The following is a 14,658-nucleotide window of genomic DNA, read 5'->3' as shown; positions in this document are numbered from 1 at the left end:
AAAAGGACTATTAAAAAGAGAAATTGTTTACCTTGCCGTTAAAAAAATTTAATATTCGTCTTTTCTGATTTATGCGTTTATTATATTTGTAACCGAGACCACAGCCAATGTAGTTAATGAACCGATTGGACTGTATTAGTGTGGACTTAGACCTAGTAAAAGTTCAGACACAAAAAGGGGTGGCATAATCATTAAATTCTTGTTTTCTTAATTACATCTGTTTACTTTTCGCGGCAGTTCGCTGACTTTTCGTTGCCTTTTAAATGCCTGTGGGATAATATGGAATTTGTTATGATTGTTTTTTCCAATAAAAAAATCAAAAAGATCGAAATGTTTCTCCAGTTCATTTATTGCAATATTTAAAAAACCAAGAGGAAACGGTGCCCTAGCAACTACATATTTTGATGCGCGTACATGGATTTCTATTTGAAAAACACATCACTGACAGGCTTTCTTGCATTCCTCATCATCTTCACAAATATCGCACATCTTCGAAGTAACTTCGTAGTAGGCTGTCGCTCTCTTCAACGTGTCATAGTAGTCATACAGCACAATTGAAGCCGGTTTCTGGCGTGCGACGGCATATTGACGCAAAGCCTCGATTGGCAAGCACTGCGGTGCACCTTTCGATAAACTTTCAAAGTAGACGACAATTAAGGTGTCCGATTTTTGGCTCTCCACTTGCTGCAAATGAATTTAAATAAATTTAAGAAAATAGACAATAGGTTACTTCGTTATCATAATTTAAGTGCATTTTCTTACTCTAACGTGTGGCACCGACTCAATATACTCGAAAGTATCCACATCGGCCACAAATCCGGAAGGAAGTGTGACTTCCAAAAGCGCCATGTTGGAAGCTTCTCCCTCGCCGACATATTCAACACACACTTCCATTTCCAACTTTAAGACTGGCGTATCCTTTTTGATAACGGTTTGGATGTTGAAACTTGGTTTGGGATCCTTCTCGACGACATTGTATTGATAGGCGATTTGTACTAAGGCGGCGCCTTTACCTTTAGCAGTGAAATCCACTGAAAGAGTTTTTTGCGGTAGCTATGGCAAAATAAATAAAATTGGAATAAATAGTTGAGTCTGGTTCTTAAGTAAGGGTAAATAGCTGTTGCTTCGAAAATATTTAAAAGTCAGTTTATTGTGTTTTATAACTAAATTTTTTATTACTAGTACTAACTCTACTCTCTATCCCCAAACTGGAGCATCTGGGGAAAACCTGCACCGAAGCTGGCACTGTTGTCTTCATTAACACCTCCAAGATGGAATCGGGAGTCGGAGCAGAAATTTTCTCTAAATCAGTTAATTTATCTATTTCCTTAAAATTGCCGAATACTGCTAATGTTTTTCAGGCTGAAGTCTTTGCGATACTGCTGGAATGCAGCATTCTTAGAGAACGTGGGAGCGAGTACAATTGACGAAGGACGCAGGAGGTCATGGGGACTCCACGTAATTCAATTTCCGAACTAGAAGCTGTGTTTACCAGCCATTAGACGATCGGCATACTCACAGAAAACCTCGGTTTGCGAACTAATCCCCATTCACAGAAACTGTGGGGACCTTTCAGAGAAGGAGACTGTTGCGCACTTTCTCTGTGTTCGGGTTTGGTAGCCACACGATTAAGGTCAATTTGAAGTGGCAGAAAATTTTGACGGTGTTGATTGTTTTCTTCGATGTAAAAAAAAATGTGGAGTAGGTGATCACCGCCAAAAAAACTCTTATTGTTGACCTATTTGAAAATTTTATACAAAGTTCAAATCTCTGCTTTACATGGTTTTTGTTGCAGTATGAATTATGAATGAAATCACAAAAAGAGAAATAATTAGTTAAAACTTAACTTAATTTGATTAATTTTGATTGTAGAAGGAAACCTGTCGTGAGTGATCAGCTTCAAAATAAAAAAAACTCTGTGAGAATCGCAGCATTTGGTGCTTAGTCATTCGCTTTCATACATTACAAATATTATGTTTTCGGATACGGCAATAATAAAACTATTGATTTCTCCCTATAATTTAGTTGCCCCGCTATTTCTTTACTCACCTCCACACTTTGTAGGAGCAGCCCATTATCCTCGGTCACCTTTATACTCTCCGTTCGCTCTGCACCACCCTTCGCCATCACTTCAATATCCATTAAGCCTGGTTCATACTGCGCCTTCTCCGCGAACTCAATTAAGGCGTGCAATCCCACCACAGTGTCTTGGGTAGAAATGAAACCACCATAGCTATTACGTTGTGCCACCAACCACTTAACAATGGGCAGCAAATCTTCAATGCTTCCAACATTTTTGTCAAGTAAGGTCAAGAGCACATACGAAGTGATCTCTACATCACCGTTAGGAGTCCAACGCCACCACTGCCTTGGTTGATATTCAACAGCCGACCACCACCTGCGATCTTCAGTCGATTTCGCAGCTGACTGTAATAAGCTAAGATGTTTTGCAGCCAAGGGATGATTGGCCCTCTGCAGGCTAAAAGCCGTTAGTGCTTTGGCGTAAATGCTATCAGTCTTCTCGATGTTCTCCAGAATAAATTTGAACGCATTGTCGATGTTAGTTTGATACTTCGTAGCGAATTGCTGGGTGTTTTGGAAATAAAAAAGTAATATTTGGTATATTTTTTACAATTTTTCTGGACAAAGTGCTACCTTATTTTCCAGGAAGGCCAACAGCACATGTGCCGTTAACGGTACACCATGCTGACGCTCTGCACCGAAGAGAAATTGGTTTATCTCTACAAAGCTCCCATTGGCCGCTTGGCGTTTAGCCAGATAGTCTAAGGTCTTGTCTAATGCTGCATCATCTACTTTTATGAATTCTTGCAGTTGATGTAGCGAACGCGCGACATATGCCGTAAGCCAAACCGAACCATTCTCATGCTGATCCTTGGCACGGAATGCAATAAAGGAGCCATCATTCAAACTAAAGCCCAGCATGCGTTGATAGCCCGTTTCCAGGTGCTGTAGAATTCTGGTTTCCAAAGCTGGCGTTAACTTGTTGATGTTCTGTAGGACAAAAAGCAGAAAAGTAACATTGATTCCTTAGCTTAAAGTTGACGTTAATGGTTGCAAAATACAAACCTTCAGATATTTCAAAACCAAATAGTTTGGCATCAACGTCGACATAGTTTGTTCAGCACAGCCACTTGGCATGCGCAATAACCGATCGAGATTATTAAGAAGTGGTCCTAGTAAGTCACCAATCACAGAAACTTCAATATGCTCTGAGTCGGGCACAACATCTGCCGGTAGTACCAAGTCGAATTTTTGTTGAAACTCTGGTGCTTCTTTTAGATTTACAAAGAAAGCGCGATTGGCAAACTCTGTCACACCCTCGGGTACTACTTTTAGCATTTTATGTATAGCATCTCCTGCAAGTGGCGATATGGCTGTATACTTCAACATAATGTTGCCAATTATTTTGGGACGCAACATAAATGTCACCCCTGCTGAGGACTGTGCGGGCACACGCACGATTTTTACGCGTTTGGGTTCGCTGATGACCTCATTGGAGATTTCGGTGAACTCGTACTCGCCATCTGTATTGTCGAGTGTTATTTCAACGTCCAGATCCTTGTCAAGGTAATTGAAGACTAGAGCTGGTATGTTAATGACCTCACCTTTGGGGGGAAAAATGGTTAACAAAATAAACTTTTTTGAGCGCCAGCAATAGCTGACTAAGTCGAAAATCAGGTTGTAGAGGTAAAAAAAAAATAATAATAATTTCGTATCTGTTTATTGTATAACCAATAAATGAAGGTTGCTTGGAGGTTGAGTATACAGAGCTTCGTTAGTAGTATATAATTGACTCAGGCAGTTATCTGGCTCTTAGTGCTCTCCGACTTTATGTCGTTTTGGTTTAGCTGCATGCGAACTGTCAGTATCGATAACTCTGATATGACTGCTAAGGAAGCCATTGACGCCATACGGCTAAAATTTAGCTCGCAGCGGTTGCGAATAATCCCGGATATCATATGCAAAAAACAAATGCCGTGAACCATGAAACCTTTCTGGAACAAATTGTCATTATTTTTTAGTTAAAATTTGTCGTTTGCTTTCTTTTATAAGAACCTTTAACGCCATTCTCTTATCTAACCGATAAAGTAAACTTCACTAACCGAGCCGATAAATTATTCCTGACTTCAAAATGCACTTTTACTATTTTCGTTTTCTCAATCACTTCATAAAATGAATTTGATGATTCCGAAACTATGGTAAGACTGGAGTAAAAGTCTGCTATTCGCGCAACTATTTTTAGGGCCGAAGTAATGCTGGTGAACAAAGCTAGCCGTTATTTATTTTGATCTCCTTACTAAATTTCCCTTTAACTTAAGTTTAACTACAAACTTTAAAGTGCACATTAACTGGAAATTAAATACAATGGTTCTAGTACCTAACAGGAGTTTAAGAGGCAAAAAGTGTGTTAACGGCATAATAAAGTCAGCTATAAACGGTCTTTAATTATTTTCTTTTTAATTTATCATAATTTTCTGTGCGCTTACTTCCCCGTTTTTTGAAAGCTCTGCTGTAATTTCTAAACGTCTAAATTATGCTTAATAATTTCAAGACTTGGCTCACCTCTCTTCACTGAGTACGGCAATCTGATTGATATAAAGAATGGCTGAAATGTCACAATGTCGGTTGTATGGGTAGTTACACCAAGTCCTTGCTCCGCGTGTAGCGCGAAACCAGACACGACCCATGAAGTTATGGTGTCAGGGATTTTCTTAGTCCATGTGAATTCTGCTGTTTCCGTGCTTAAGAGAAAAATTATTAAAATAGTTTTTCAAGCCAAGATCTTAAGCCTGAGCTTACTGTTCAATATCGGCAAAAATCCATGTCTCTGAAAAATCTGTTCGCACCGCAATATCCTTGTTTGCAGTTGAGCTTTGGGCCACAGGGGACGCGGAAGCTGGCTTAGCTACGAGTGATACAGAGCCTTCTGGTACGCGTAGAGCGGTGAGATCTTGAAAACGGTTGTCCACTAAAGAGTTTACAAAAAACAAAAAAAATTACTGTAATCCAATACAGTTTAAAATTTTGGTTTTTAAATATTACAGTCACCGATAGATGTATGGGGCGCCGTGTAGTTGTAGAAGTAATTGGCATTGGTTAATGTCACAACGCCAGTATGTCCACCCGGATAACGCGAGTAGCCACCTTGCCAAGGTGTAAAAGTTGAATACGAACTCAGACGCCAATTGAAATCATTCTGTGAGACATCGTTGTTGCGACCCAAGAGAAGAACACTCTGATCAACGGCGAGCAAGCCAACGAAGGAATTGGGAGTAGTTTTGATGTGAAGAGCGACGTCTGCCCCAGGTTTCACTTGAGCTGGCGCAGAGATTTCCAACTGAAAAAAGAGTGAAAAGGCAATAGAATATGAAAAAGCGAGCGAGGGGAGACGCGCGCCAACACCCAACCTTGTTTTGCATTTCAACTTTGATATTGAAAATCGTCTCGTCGTAATGAAATTCCCCCAGTTCATCAATGAAATAGGCGTAAAATCGCGCATATGGCATCCACATAAATGTTGGTGTCAAGGTCAGATCATAGGTTTTAGCCTTGTTGGGCACAAAAACGCGCTCACTGACTAAGATATTGCCACGACCAACAATGTTGTAATCAAAATAGCTCAAAGGCGCACTGGAGTTGATAGTCACAATGATTTGCTCGTCGGCGTTGAAACTGAAAACCAGACAGAGGAGGTACATTCATTTCTCTATATGCAGCTATATACTTTACAATATTACTCACGCGTGCCGTCCTTTCGGGTACTCCAAATGCGTCGTAAAGTACGACTTAGGCTTCTCAGGCTCCTTTGTTTCTTTCGGATCTGTAACGTTTGGCGCTCGCTTCTGGTAGGAACTGGTCACATTGTGTATCTCATCCTTAAACAATGCTTGCACTTTAAAGTAATGCGCGTAGCCTTTGAATACTTCCTGATCTGGCAACTTCACCTTGAAAACCGCTGTACTGTTGACATTCAATTTACTCTCGAACTCCAGCACTTGATGCTCTATTTTGGGTTCGGGTAGTGCATCATCTTTGTAATAATACTTGTCAAGTGCTTCGATGAAACGCAATCGCACGGGTGTATTTGTATCCTTCAAAGTAGTGCCATCGACGAGCAGTACACGGAATGACATTTCCACTTCCTCGTCCGCTTTGAAGTTGTTGCATTCTATGTAACTCGTGCAACTAATGTGGTAACGGTCTCTATGGAGTGTAGCACGTGTGGAGCCATTGATTTTGACACCGGTGAAATTTTCCTCAACCGTTGCGGTTATATCAAGTGGTGCAGTTCTGAAGTCCAGGAAACTCTCTTTGTACTGTTTGACGCTGAGATCAAATTTGGCCTTACCATTTACCATATCGGTGGTCCTAATTATTTGTGTAGGCGTGGATCTGGTCTTATCATTGTTGTTGAAATGATAAAAGCTATCTAAGCTGAGGATTAGCGTAACTTTAGCGTTTACTGGTTTGCCGTAAGTGTAGCTGAAAGGAAAGGGGAGTAACATAGACATTTTTGAAAGCCGTAAAGCCTTTGAGTTTTTTAATATTCAGAAGAAAATTGAAGAAACGGAATTTATAAAAAGAACTGTGCAATACCAATAATCTAAGGATAAAGACATCGAGATTCTCTAAATATCAGCGATATTAACTGAAATGAGATACATACGGTGAAAGGGTGGTACCGACCTAAGTAGCTTAAACCTAGAGAGCCACGTCAGTTAGTCGTTATCGCCCAAATATTTCCGCCCTTATGTTTGAAATACTCAAAAGATCGAAGGCTGACATAACCACCCAAGATATTCGGTAGATGAGGCCAATGAGACGTGCATGAGGCATCAAATTGGTAGAAAACGTTTTTTTCTAATAACGGTCGCCCCTCGGCAGGTAATAGCAAGCCACCAAGTGCATTTCTGCCACGAAAAAGCTCGACCCTACTATGGATGGGTGAAAATCACACAAACAACAAAAATAGCTTCTTGTACACCCAGTTGGTAGGACCGATGTAAGCTGCTTATGCTACAATCGACTTCGTTTACATCGATTACTACTGGATGAGTTTACCTACTGAAACAGATTGTCACCTTGTTCTTCTGAACATCTGGCCTTGGCTAGATTTAAATGAATACTTCTTACAAATGTTGATTCTATCCTTATTAATACGGCTTAGGCTTCATGAGGCAACCCGAAGGTGTCTTTGGGTATTGGAAATTGATTAGGGCCTTAATATTAGCTAATTAATTAATAATGAGATCAGAATACATAAGCGGACGATATTCCAGATCGCGATGACCTTGCGTTCTTATGTTACTCGAGGTGAACGGAATAATGAGCATCTTGCACTTCTCGTGTTAATGGGAGTTCAAACATCCTGAATGATTTTTTAGGCCTATCTAAGTTATGAGGGGCCTATCGAAGCTATGAGGGGAGTTGGGGCCTTATGAAATTAACATGGAGAAACTGGCATGAGTATGAGACTTCATTATTTGATTTTCTGCTACACCATCGTCATGTTGAAGTTCTCTTCTCGTCAACTCCTGTAAGGAGGAGGCCAAACGTCTCGAAAATGTGGGAAAGATTTCTCTTATCTGGTTTCCAGGGCATAGGAACATCGAAGAAAATGAAATTTTCGATGGGCTTGCCAGGAACGGGTCGACAGTACCAGTTTTAGTTGTCCACATTTCAGACATCGGTTTCAAAATTTTACTGATAATCATATGCCCGAGAACGCAGAAAAGAGAGACTGAGCAGGCATTGAGAACTTTAATACCAGTTCCCTTTGCTTGACTAGTTTGGTTCTGATTATAAAGCGTGGTTAAATTTGAAGGGCCGATGTTGAATGTAACCACACCTAAACGTCAAGCTTTTTCCTGCATTTCATTTGATATTTTTCGATTTCAGACTAATTCAATTTGAACCATGGAAAGATACAGAATCGAGCAACGCACTAAAGCTATTCAGTCTTATTATGAAAACGGGCGTTCAAATCAAAATGCATATCGCGCACTTCGTGAAGTAAATCATCTTCAGTGATGAGGCACATTTTCACCTCAGTCGATTCGTCAATAAGCAGAGTTGCGCATTTGGGCGAATGATAATCCAAGAGTGATTGTCGAAAAACCAATTCACCCACAAAGAGTGACTGTTTGGTGCGGTTTATGGACCGGCGGCATCATTGGGCCGTATTTTCTCCAAAATGAGGCCGGCCAGGCAGTTACTGTGAATAGTGTTCGCTATCGTGAGATGATAACGAACTTTTTATGGCCCGAATTGGAAGATATGAATGTGGACGATATGTGGTTTTAACAGGACGGTGCCACTTGTCACACATCTAACGAAACAATGGCTCTCTTGCGCGAAAAATTTGATGGCCGAATAATCTTACGTTGCGGCGATGTCAATTGGCCGCCAATATCATGTGATTTGACACCGTTGGACTTCTTTATTTAAGGTTATTTGAAAAAAAAGTGCACGTCGATGAGTCTGCAACAATTCAAGAGCTAAAGGATGAGGTAATTTGGCACATTAACGGCATAGCACCTCAATTATGCCTCAGCGTCATCGAAAATTTGGACCATCGGATGGAGGTGTGCCGCCGAGGCTGCAGCGGCCATTTGGCCGATGTTTTGCTCCACACGTAATTGAGCCATACCAATACATATTATCATAGTAAAGAGAAATGATAATAATTTCCTAAAAACGTTGTATTTTCTTCAAAATCAACACCGGCCCTTGAAACTTAGCCACCCTTTACTCATAAATGACATTAATGTCTAGATCTCAGAACAGTTTGCTGTCTTTGCTCTGTTAGTAGTTCCATGTTTCTAGGCTTTACAGGCCTTGCATAAATCTAGACATTTCATTTGAAAGCCCAAAGGAAAGCTAGCGGGTGAGTCCGAGTTGCTCGGATATATGAGGCTCCTGCCTAATAGTGCAGTGCATCTTAGACGCGTTCGTTGCCTGCCATCTACTCTAAATTTCATTCTTAGAAAGGTATTTGGTTGTACTAGTCACATCGGGTATTAAAAATAATCTGCAAGTCTCTCTACAATAGATTTATAATAACACCATTTATTTGTCCTTACCACGTCTTGTTGTAGGACTGAGTTTCTGAAAGCTTTTTAATTCTTTGAATCCTCCAGTATTGATATGGAGCTTTAAGGTACATTTGTGAATTAAATGCAACGTAAATTAATTGCTTTATCTAAGCTCAATTGCTTTTAGCTTGACAGCTAAAATGTGTTAAGTCAATTCCTATTGTTTTATTAAAAGTGCACTGCCAACAAATGTATGTATGTATGTGTGAATATATGTGTGCATGTGTGTACTCACTTTGCTCTCATCACCACCTGCATATCTCCATCCTTCACCGACACTTGCGAGGTGGCATCAACGCTGACCTTATATTTGGGCAAAACATATTTTTCCACATCGAAGCTAACGATCGCTCTACGCCAACCACCGTTATCGACGGCCAAGCGCCATTTACCCAAAACGGGATATTCGGAAATCTGAAATTTGCCCGTGTAAACGCCGTTGGTGACAGTAATGTTTTTAAATTCCTTGATGCGATTGCGCTTGCCATCCTAACAAAAGGGATGAATAGTAAATTAGCTCAAATTGTTAAAGAATATAGAGTTCTTTTATAATAACTCTTACCTCAAACCAGATCACACTTTTAGACGACGGACCACTTGGCCTCAGATTTTCATCCAAAAAAATTACACGAAAGTTAACCAAATCGCCAGGCTTATACTTTCCTTTATCTGTTTGTATCTTTGTGTGTGTCTGAAAGACGTTGCGATTGAGTTTGGTCGAATTCTTGAAGATCACGCCAGCTACACCCTCGGCAGTGATATTGAAATCGCCCTCGCGTAGAATGGGCACATCGAAGATAATCTGCTTCACTTCATGCGGTTGCAGCTCTACGGTTTTAGCGTCATTGTACTGTGGGCCCGCAAGAGTGATCTTCAGCGTAGCCGGTTCAGTGGCTTGGTGAAGAGCGACAGCAACATTGTATTTTCTGTCTGCATGTATTGTGCCGGGAGCGACAACTGTGTAGCGGCTGCTAGAGAGAAGTGTAGTGTAGTAGAGGGAGATTGGTTATGTTTTAGTTATGCTTGTGTGTTAGAGTAACGAGTATAATTAGCATAAAAAGCCGGTAGGTCAATGCTTGGCATAGGCGGAAGAATATTACAGTATAACCTCTTTAATCCGAACCAAATATTGCGTGAGTTGATTAGAACTAACGACATTTACGATTTATCGATGTTCCCGAAAATCGTAATTTCTTAAATTGTAAATATTTAGGGTTTATTATTTCGTATAAATAAAATAATGTTTTTAAATATTCTTGAATGTTTTCGGTTGAACTAAAAAAAGGTGTTTTGTAACTTCGGTAAGGAGGCGCATCGTTAAATTTCTTCACCGCCTATTCAATCACAAACTTCTTCTTTTGATGGGTCTGCGCTTCTGTTATTTCCTTTCCTGTATCAACTGAGTTCCATAATTTTACTCCCACTCGATTGTAATAAAGCATAATGAAGATTAGTATCTACCCACCAGTCGTCAGTAGTCTAAGGTAGAAGTTTGCATCTACATTTCTCAATGCCTTTGTTATTCCTCTCTTCAATGTGGCAAAACAGTAACATCGGTCTTCGCACAAAGTTGCGCAAATCCAACTCCAGTGTTAAGTCAGTGCTTCTGTATAGCTGCATCACCTGGACAGTAACTAAGGTGTTCATGAAACGACTGCAAACATTCAATAACCACTGCCCTCGGCACATCATGTGAACTTTCTGGCCGCGAACAATAACCAATGTCAATTTGTTGAAGAACGCCTCTCAGGTGAACGTAGCAACCGAAATACGGCAAAGAAAATTGAAGTGAATCGGCCACACGCTGAGAAAGAGCAACGACAACGTTGATAAGCAGCCCCTACGCTAGAATCTTTGGGATGGAATGTCAGCCTCGAAGCCCAACGGATAATCTCTCTTATCAAGAAGTGCTACTTTTGACTAAGTAGGCAAATGAGTAGCGAATTCCTCTCTAGACGAACAAAACTAACCATTATAATGCTCTCATCATGCCTGTCCTAACGTATGGTGCAGAAGCGTGGACGATGACAACATCCGATGAAGTGACGCTTGGAATGTTTGAGAGAAAGATTCGGCGGAAGATTTTTGGACCTTTGCTCGTTGGATATCTCAGGCGATGATATGTGCTTTACGACGACAAAGACATACTGCAGCGCATACAGATCCAGTGGCCTCGTTGGTTGGATCATGTCGCCCGAATGGATAAAAAAGCCCTGGCTCTGAAATTATGCGATGCAGTAACACCTGGTGGTAGCAGAGGAAGGGGAAGGGCTCCTCTGCGTTGGAAAGATCAGGTGGGCCCTTCTCCACTTGATGTGTCCAACTGGCGGCGGTTAGCACGAGAAAGAAACAACTGGCGAACTTTGTTAAACTCGGCCAAAATCGCGCAATTGAAGAAGACGAAGAAGGTCTTTGTTACATTACGCTCAAAAGTTTAACTGTTTTAACTGTTGATTTAGCTTGATGAGCGGGGATTAAAAAAATAGTCGGCTTTCATCTGCTTTAAACATATTTTTAACTCAATTGAATTTTGTAGGTAAATTCTTCGCATGCAGTTTCTGAATATCTCACAACAACTGCCTCATCAAGATGAACCTATACAAGACTAAACTGGAGCAACAACAACATTCACATGGATTTTATTTTTAAAATGTCGTATTTAAAATGTCAAAATTTGAATCAGAATATTTTCAAACAAACAAAGCAACAATAAAGAAGCAGGTAAATTTGACATTTAAAAATTTAAAATTGCAAAAAGTACTAAAGAAACACAAATCAGCTGCTCTCGTAATAAAACCTTGTATGAATTCGGCTCGTGCCACAACATTAAATAATTTTTCTTCACATTTGATTTTAAATTCATTAAACCACCCAAAACTTGCCTTAAAATGTTCGTTGCTATGAAACTGAAATTTTGACTATCAGATTAAAAAACCTTGTTTGAGGAGTGCCGTCAAATTTTGGTTGGCTGGAGGTTCGCATTATAGAAATCATACTGTGACTGTGTTAAAGTGCATTTAGACGATAGATAAGCTGCACCTTAGTCAGTGGCTGATATGCTTTTTTGTTATTTTGGTATTTAGACAAAGAATAGAAACAAAGAAATAATCTAAATTTACTTAATTTCGGTGCAGAATATACAATTTTTTAATAGCATTATCTTCTCAAATGAAATGCATAATTTTATTCAATAAAAACCGCTCATATCACTTTTTTTATATATAATATTTCCTTAGAAAAAAAAAAACAAAATCAATTTATTAAAGACATAAATTTGGAATCAAATAATTTATCAGCGATGCGTCTAAGGTTCATTTAATAAAAAAAAACTCGATTAAGTGCAGCAACTTCACTAATTATTATAATATTTAAGGAAAACTGTAATAATATTTAGTTGCAGAATTCCCTAATAACCCGCAATTCATATAAAAAAATTGAAAAATAAACTCACCCATTTGCATTTGCCGTCAAGACGATTTGCAAGATGGCTAATAATAGAAGCATCAAACGTTGCCGCATGACGCCGAACGAGAAAGCCACGCAAAGCAAAACAAAAGAAAACAAAAAGTAAAAACCGGTCACTTAACAAACACTCTACTGCCTTCTTCAGAATAAAGTTAAATCCAATTATTCACAACTACTAAAATGATAAACGCGTAACAGCAACGCGCACCAAAACACAGCTCGGCTGCGACTAAACTCGATTGCAAAATCACCTATGAAATTAGTACCAATCCTTGTTGTAACTCATTAAGAGATGCGAGAAAGTCTTTACTTTCGAGTGAAATTAATTTTGAGTTTGTCTCAAGTCGCTAAGCCGGTTCGATCAAATTCTATCAAGCGCGATAATTCTGCTTTTAATCAACTGAGACTCACTCGCGCGCTCCCTACCAACTCTTACGCTCTTCTTCTCTATTATGGAAAGATAAGAAATTCAAATATTATTGCAATGCTGTACGGTGTAAGTAAAGTATCTTCCAGTTGTTTGTTATCAAAGGTTAAGAATTTAAATGGGTGTTGCCACGAAGGGGGCTAATCACGGTGAAGACATTTTGGAGTCACTGTATAGACCAAGGCACTCTTTAGCGAAGTCTAAGCTAGTCCATTCGGTCGTCGAAGACGAAGCTGTTGGTGAGTGACTACCATGCGAAAGTGCACTGATTTGAAATCCCGAGCATGACTCAACAATGGATAAAAAAAGTTTATTCTCATATCGATCGCTTCCCGGCTGACAATGGCAAGCCTCAGAGAGCATTTGTTCCATGAGGAAACTCCTCATAAAAACCCACCTGCCGTTCGGAGACGGCATAAAACTGTAGGTCCTTCCCTTTGTAGAAAACATGGGAACAAATAGGAGGAGATGCTCAGTCAAACACCCAAAAATGGGTGGAATTTAAGGTATGGGTTTCCGGATCTGAAAAGGTTGAGGCTTTATCCACAACAGTGCATTATATATATATATATATAACTGGCGCGTACACCCTTTTTGGGTGTTTGGCCGAGCTCCTCCTCCTATTTGTGGTGTGCGCCTTGATGTTGTTCCACAAATGGAGGGACCTACAGTTTCAAGCCGACTCCGAACGGCAGATATTTTTGTTTTTTTATGAGGAGCTTTTTCATGGCAGAAATACACTCGGAGGTTTGCCATTGCCTGTCGAGGGGCGACCGCTATCAGTGCAACAGTGCATTACAAAACGTTTTTCTGACGTGCACATAGTTCCATTTTTGTTCTAGTTAACTGGTGAACTGGATGAACTCTTTTCTCAATACTTTCTTGAATAACTTTACTTTGTTAGAATCAGTAGACCTTCCGATTAGTGTTTTCCTGTAGGTTAGTTAAATTTTGATTACGGGGCTATCACTCTTCTCTAGGGCGTAAAGGGACTCATATTAGCCTGGTAGCTAATTTTGTTACCATTTGTTTGGATGCTGCTCTACCATCTTCTTTCGATCCATCAGTATACCATAACTGGGATCCGGGTTTTAAGGTGATAAAATTATTTTTCCAGGCCGTACGTTCATTAATACGAACTTGAAGAATAGGATGTCGGAAGTATTCTAAGATCTTTAAATGTCCTTTCATATCTCCACTTTTTGATCGGAGATGTCTTTTAATCTTTAAGCGCTCAAATGTGCTTCCTTTTGAATTCAAATCGGAGGCAGTGGTACGTATAAATGCAGAGCTAATGCGTCAATAAATCCTGTTATACCGGCACAGTCAATTAGTTGGTTTATTGGTTCATTTACCAAATTTCGTTGCTTAACTAAAGACTACCATGCTAGAAATGCAGGCAAATAATGATCTTGTAGCTTTTGGGTTAACTTTCTCAAGATGAGAGTTTTAAGTGTGCGTTTTATCAAGGTTGATGCCAAGGTAGTTCGCTTTTGTGGAGAGTTGAAGAGTCGATTCATTTAGGACAGTGGCATTTAATGTTGATGTTCTTTTTCCTACTGAACGACGCTAGTGCAGTTTTCAATGGGTTAATAGAGAGCCTTTTGTCGGCGCACCATTTGTTTATTATACGGAGAGCTTGTTGCATGC

General features: G+C 39.8%; 1 protein-coding gene across 2 annotated transcripts; it reads right to left on the bottom strand.

The window, feature by feature from the left end:
* Positions 1-324: 324 nt before the first annotated feature.
* Positions 325-12,798, bottom strand: LOC128863492 (pregnancy zone protein-like). 2 transcript variants are annotated; one of them, XM_054102684.1, is made up of 13 exons: positions 12,568-12,798; positions 9,679-10,087; positions 9,352-9,605; positions 5,764-6,504; positions 5,430-5,694; positions 5,065-5,359; positions 4,822-4,990; positions 4,585-4,763; positions 3,088-3,626; positions 2,656-3,012; positions 2,050-2,586; positions 763-1,053; positions 325-684 (listed from the first exon to the last, which is right to left on the bottom strand). In XM_054102684.1, the coding sequence occupies exons 1-13, from the start codon at positions 12,633-12,635 to the stop codon at positions 439-441; spliced, it is 4,350 nt and encodes a 1,449-aa protein (XP_053958659.1). In that variant the 5' UTR covers positions 12,636-12,798; the 3' UTR covers positions 325-438. The 2 variants fall into 2 exon arrangements, with proteins under 2 accessions (XP_053958659.1, XP_053958661.1); XM_054102686.1 differs by having other exon boundaries at positions 9,679-10,084.
* Between the last annotated feature and the right edge of the window lie 1,860 nt (positions 12,799-14,658).

Source organism: Anastrepha ludens, chromosome 5, assembly GCF_028408465.1.
Source record: "Anastrepha ludens isolate Willacy chromosome 5, idAnaLude1.1, whole genome shotgun sequence".
Lineage (NCBI taxonomy): Eukaryota > Metazoa > Arthropoda > Insecta > Diptera > Tephritidae > Anastrepha > Anastrepha ludens.
Note: the sequence above shows the minus strand (reverse complement) of the source record. Positions and strands in the feature narration are given on the sequence as shown.

What these genes read in the sequence shown, in the direction of transcription:
- LOC128863492 (XM_054102684.1), bottom strand. Translation starts at nt 12,635, where the DNA reads ATGCGGCAACGTTTGATGCTTCTATTATTAGCCATCTTGCAAATCGTC. An exon ending in AAAGTGTGATCTGGTTTGAG is followed by an intron (nt 9,606 to 9,678) that starts GTAAGAGTTATT and finishes CCCTTTTGTTAG; the next exon opens with GATGGCAAGCGCAATCGCAT. An exon ending in ATTTTTGCCGATATTGAACA is followed by an intron (nt 4,764 to 4,821) that starts GTAAGCTCAGGC and finishes TTTTCTCTTAAG; the next exon opens with CACGGAAACAGCAGAATTCA.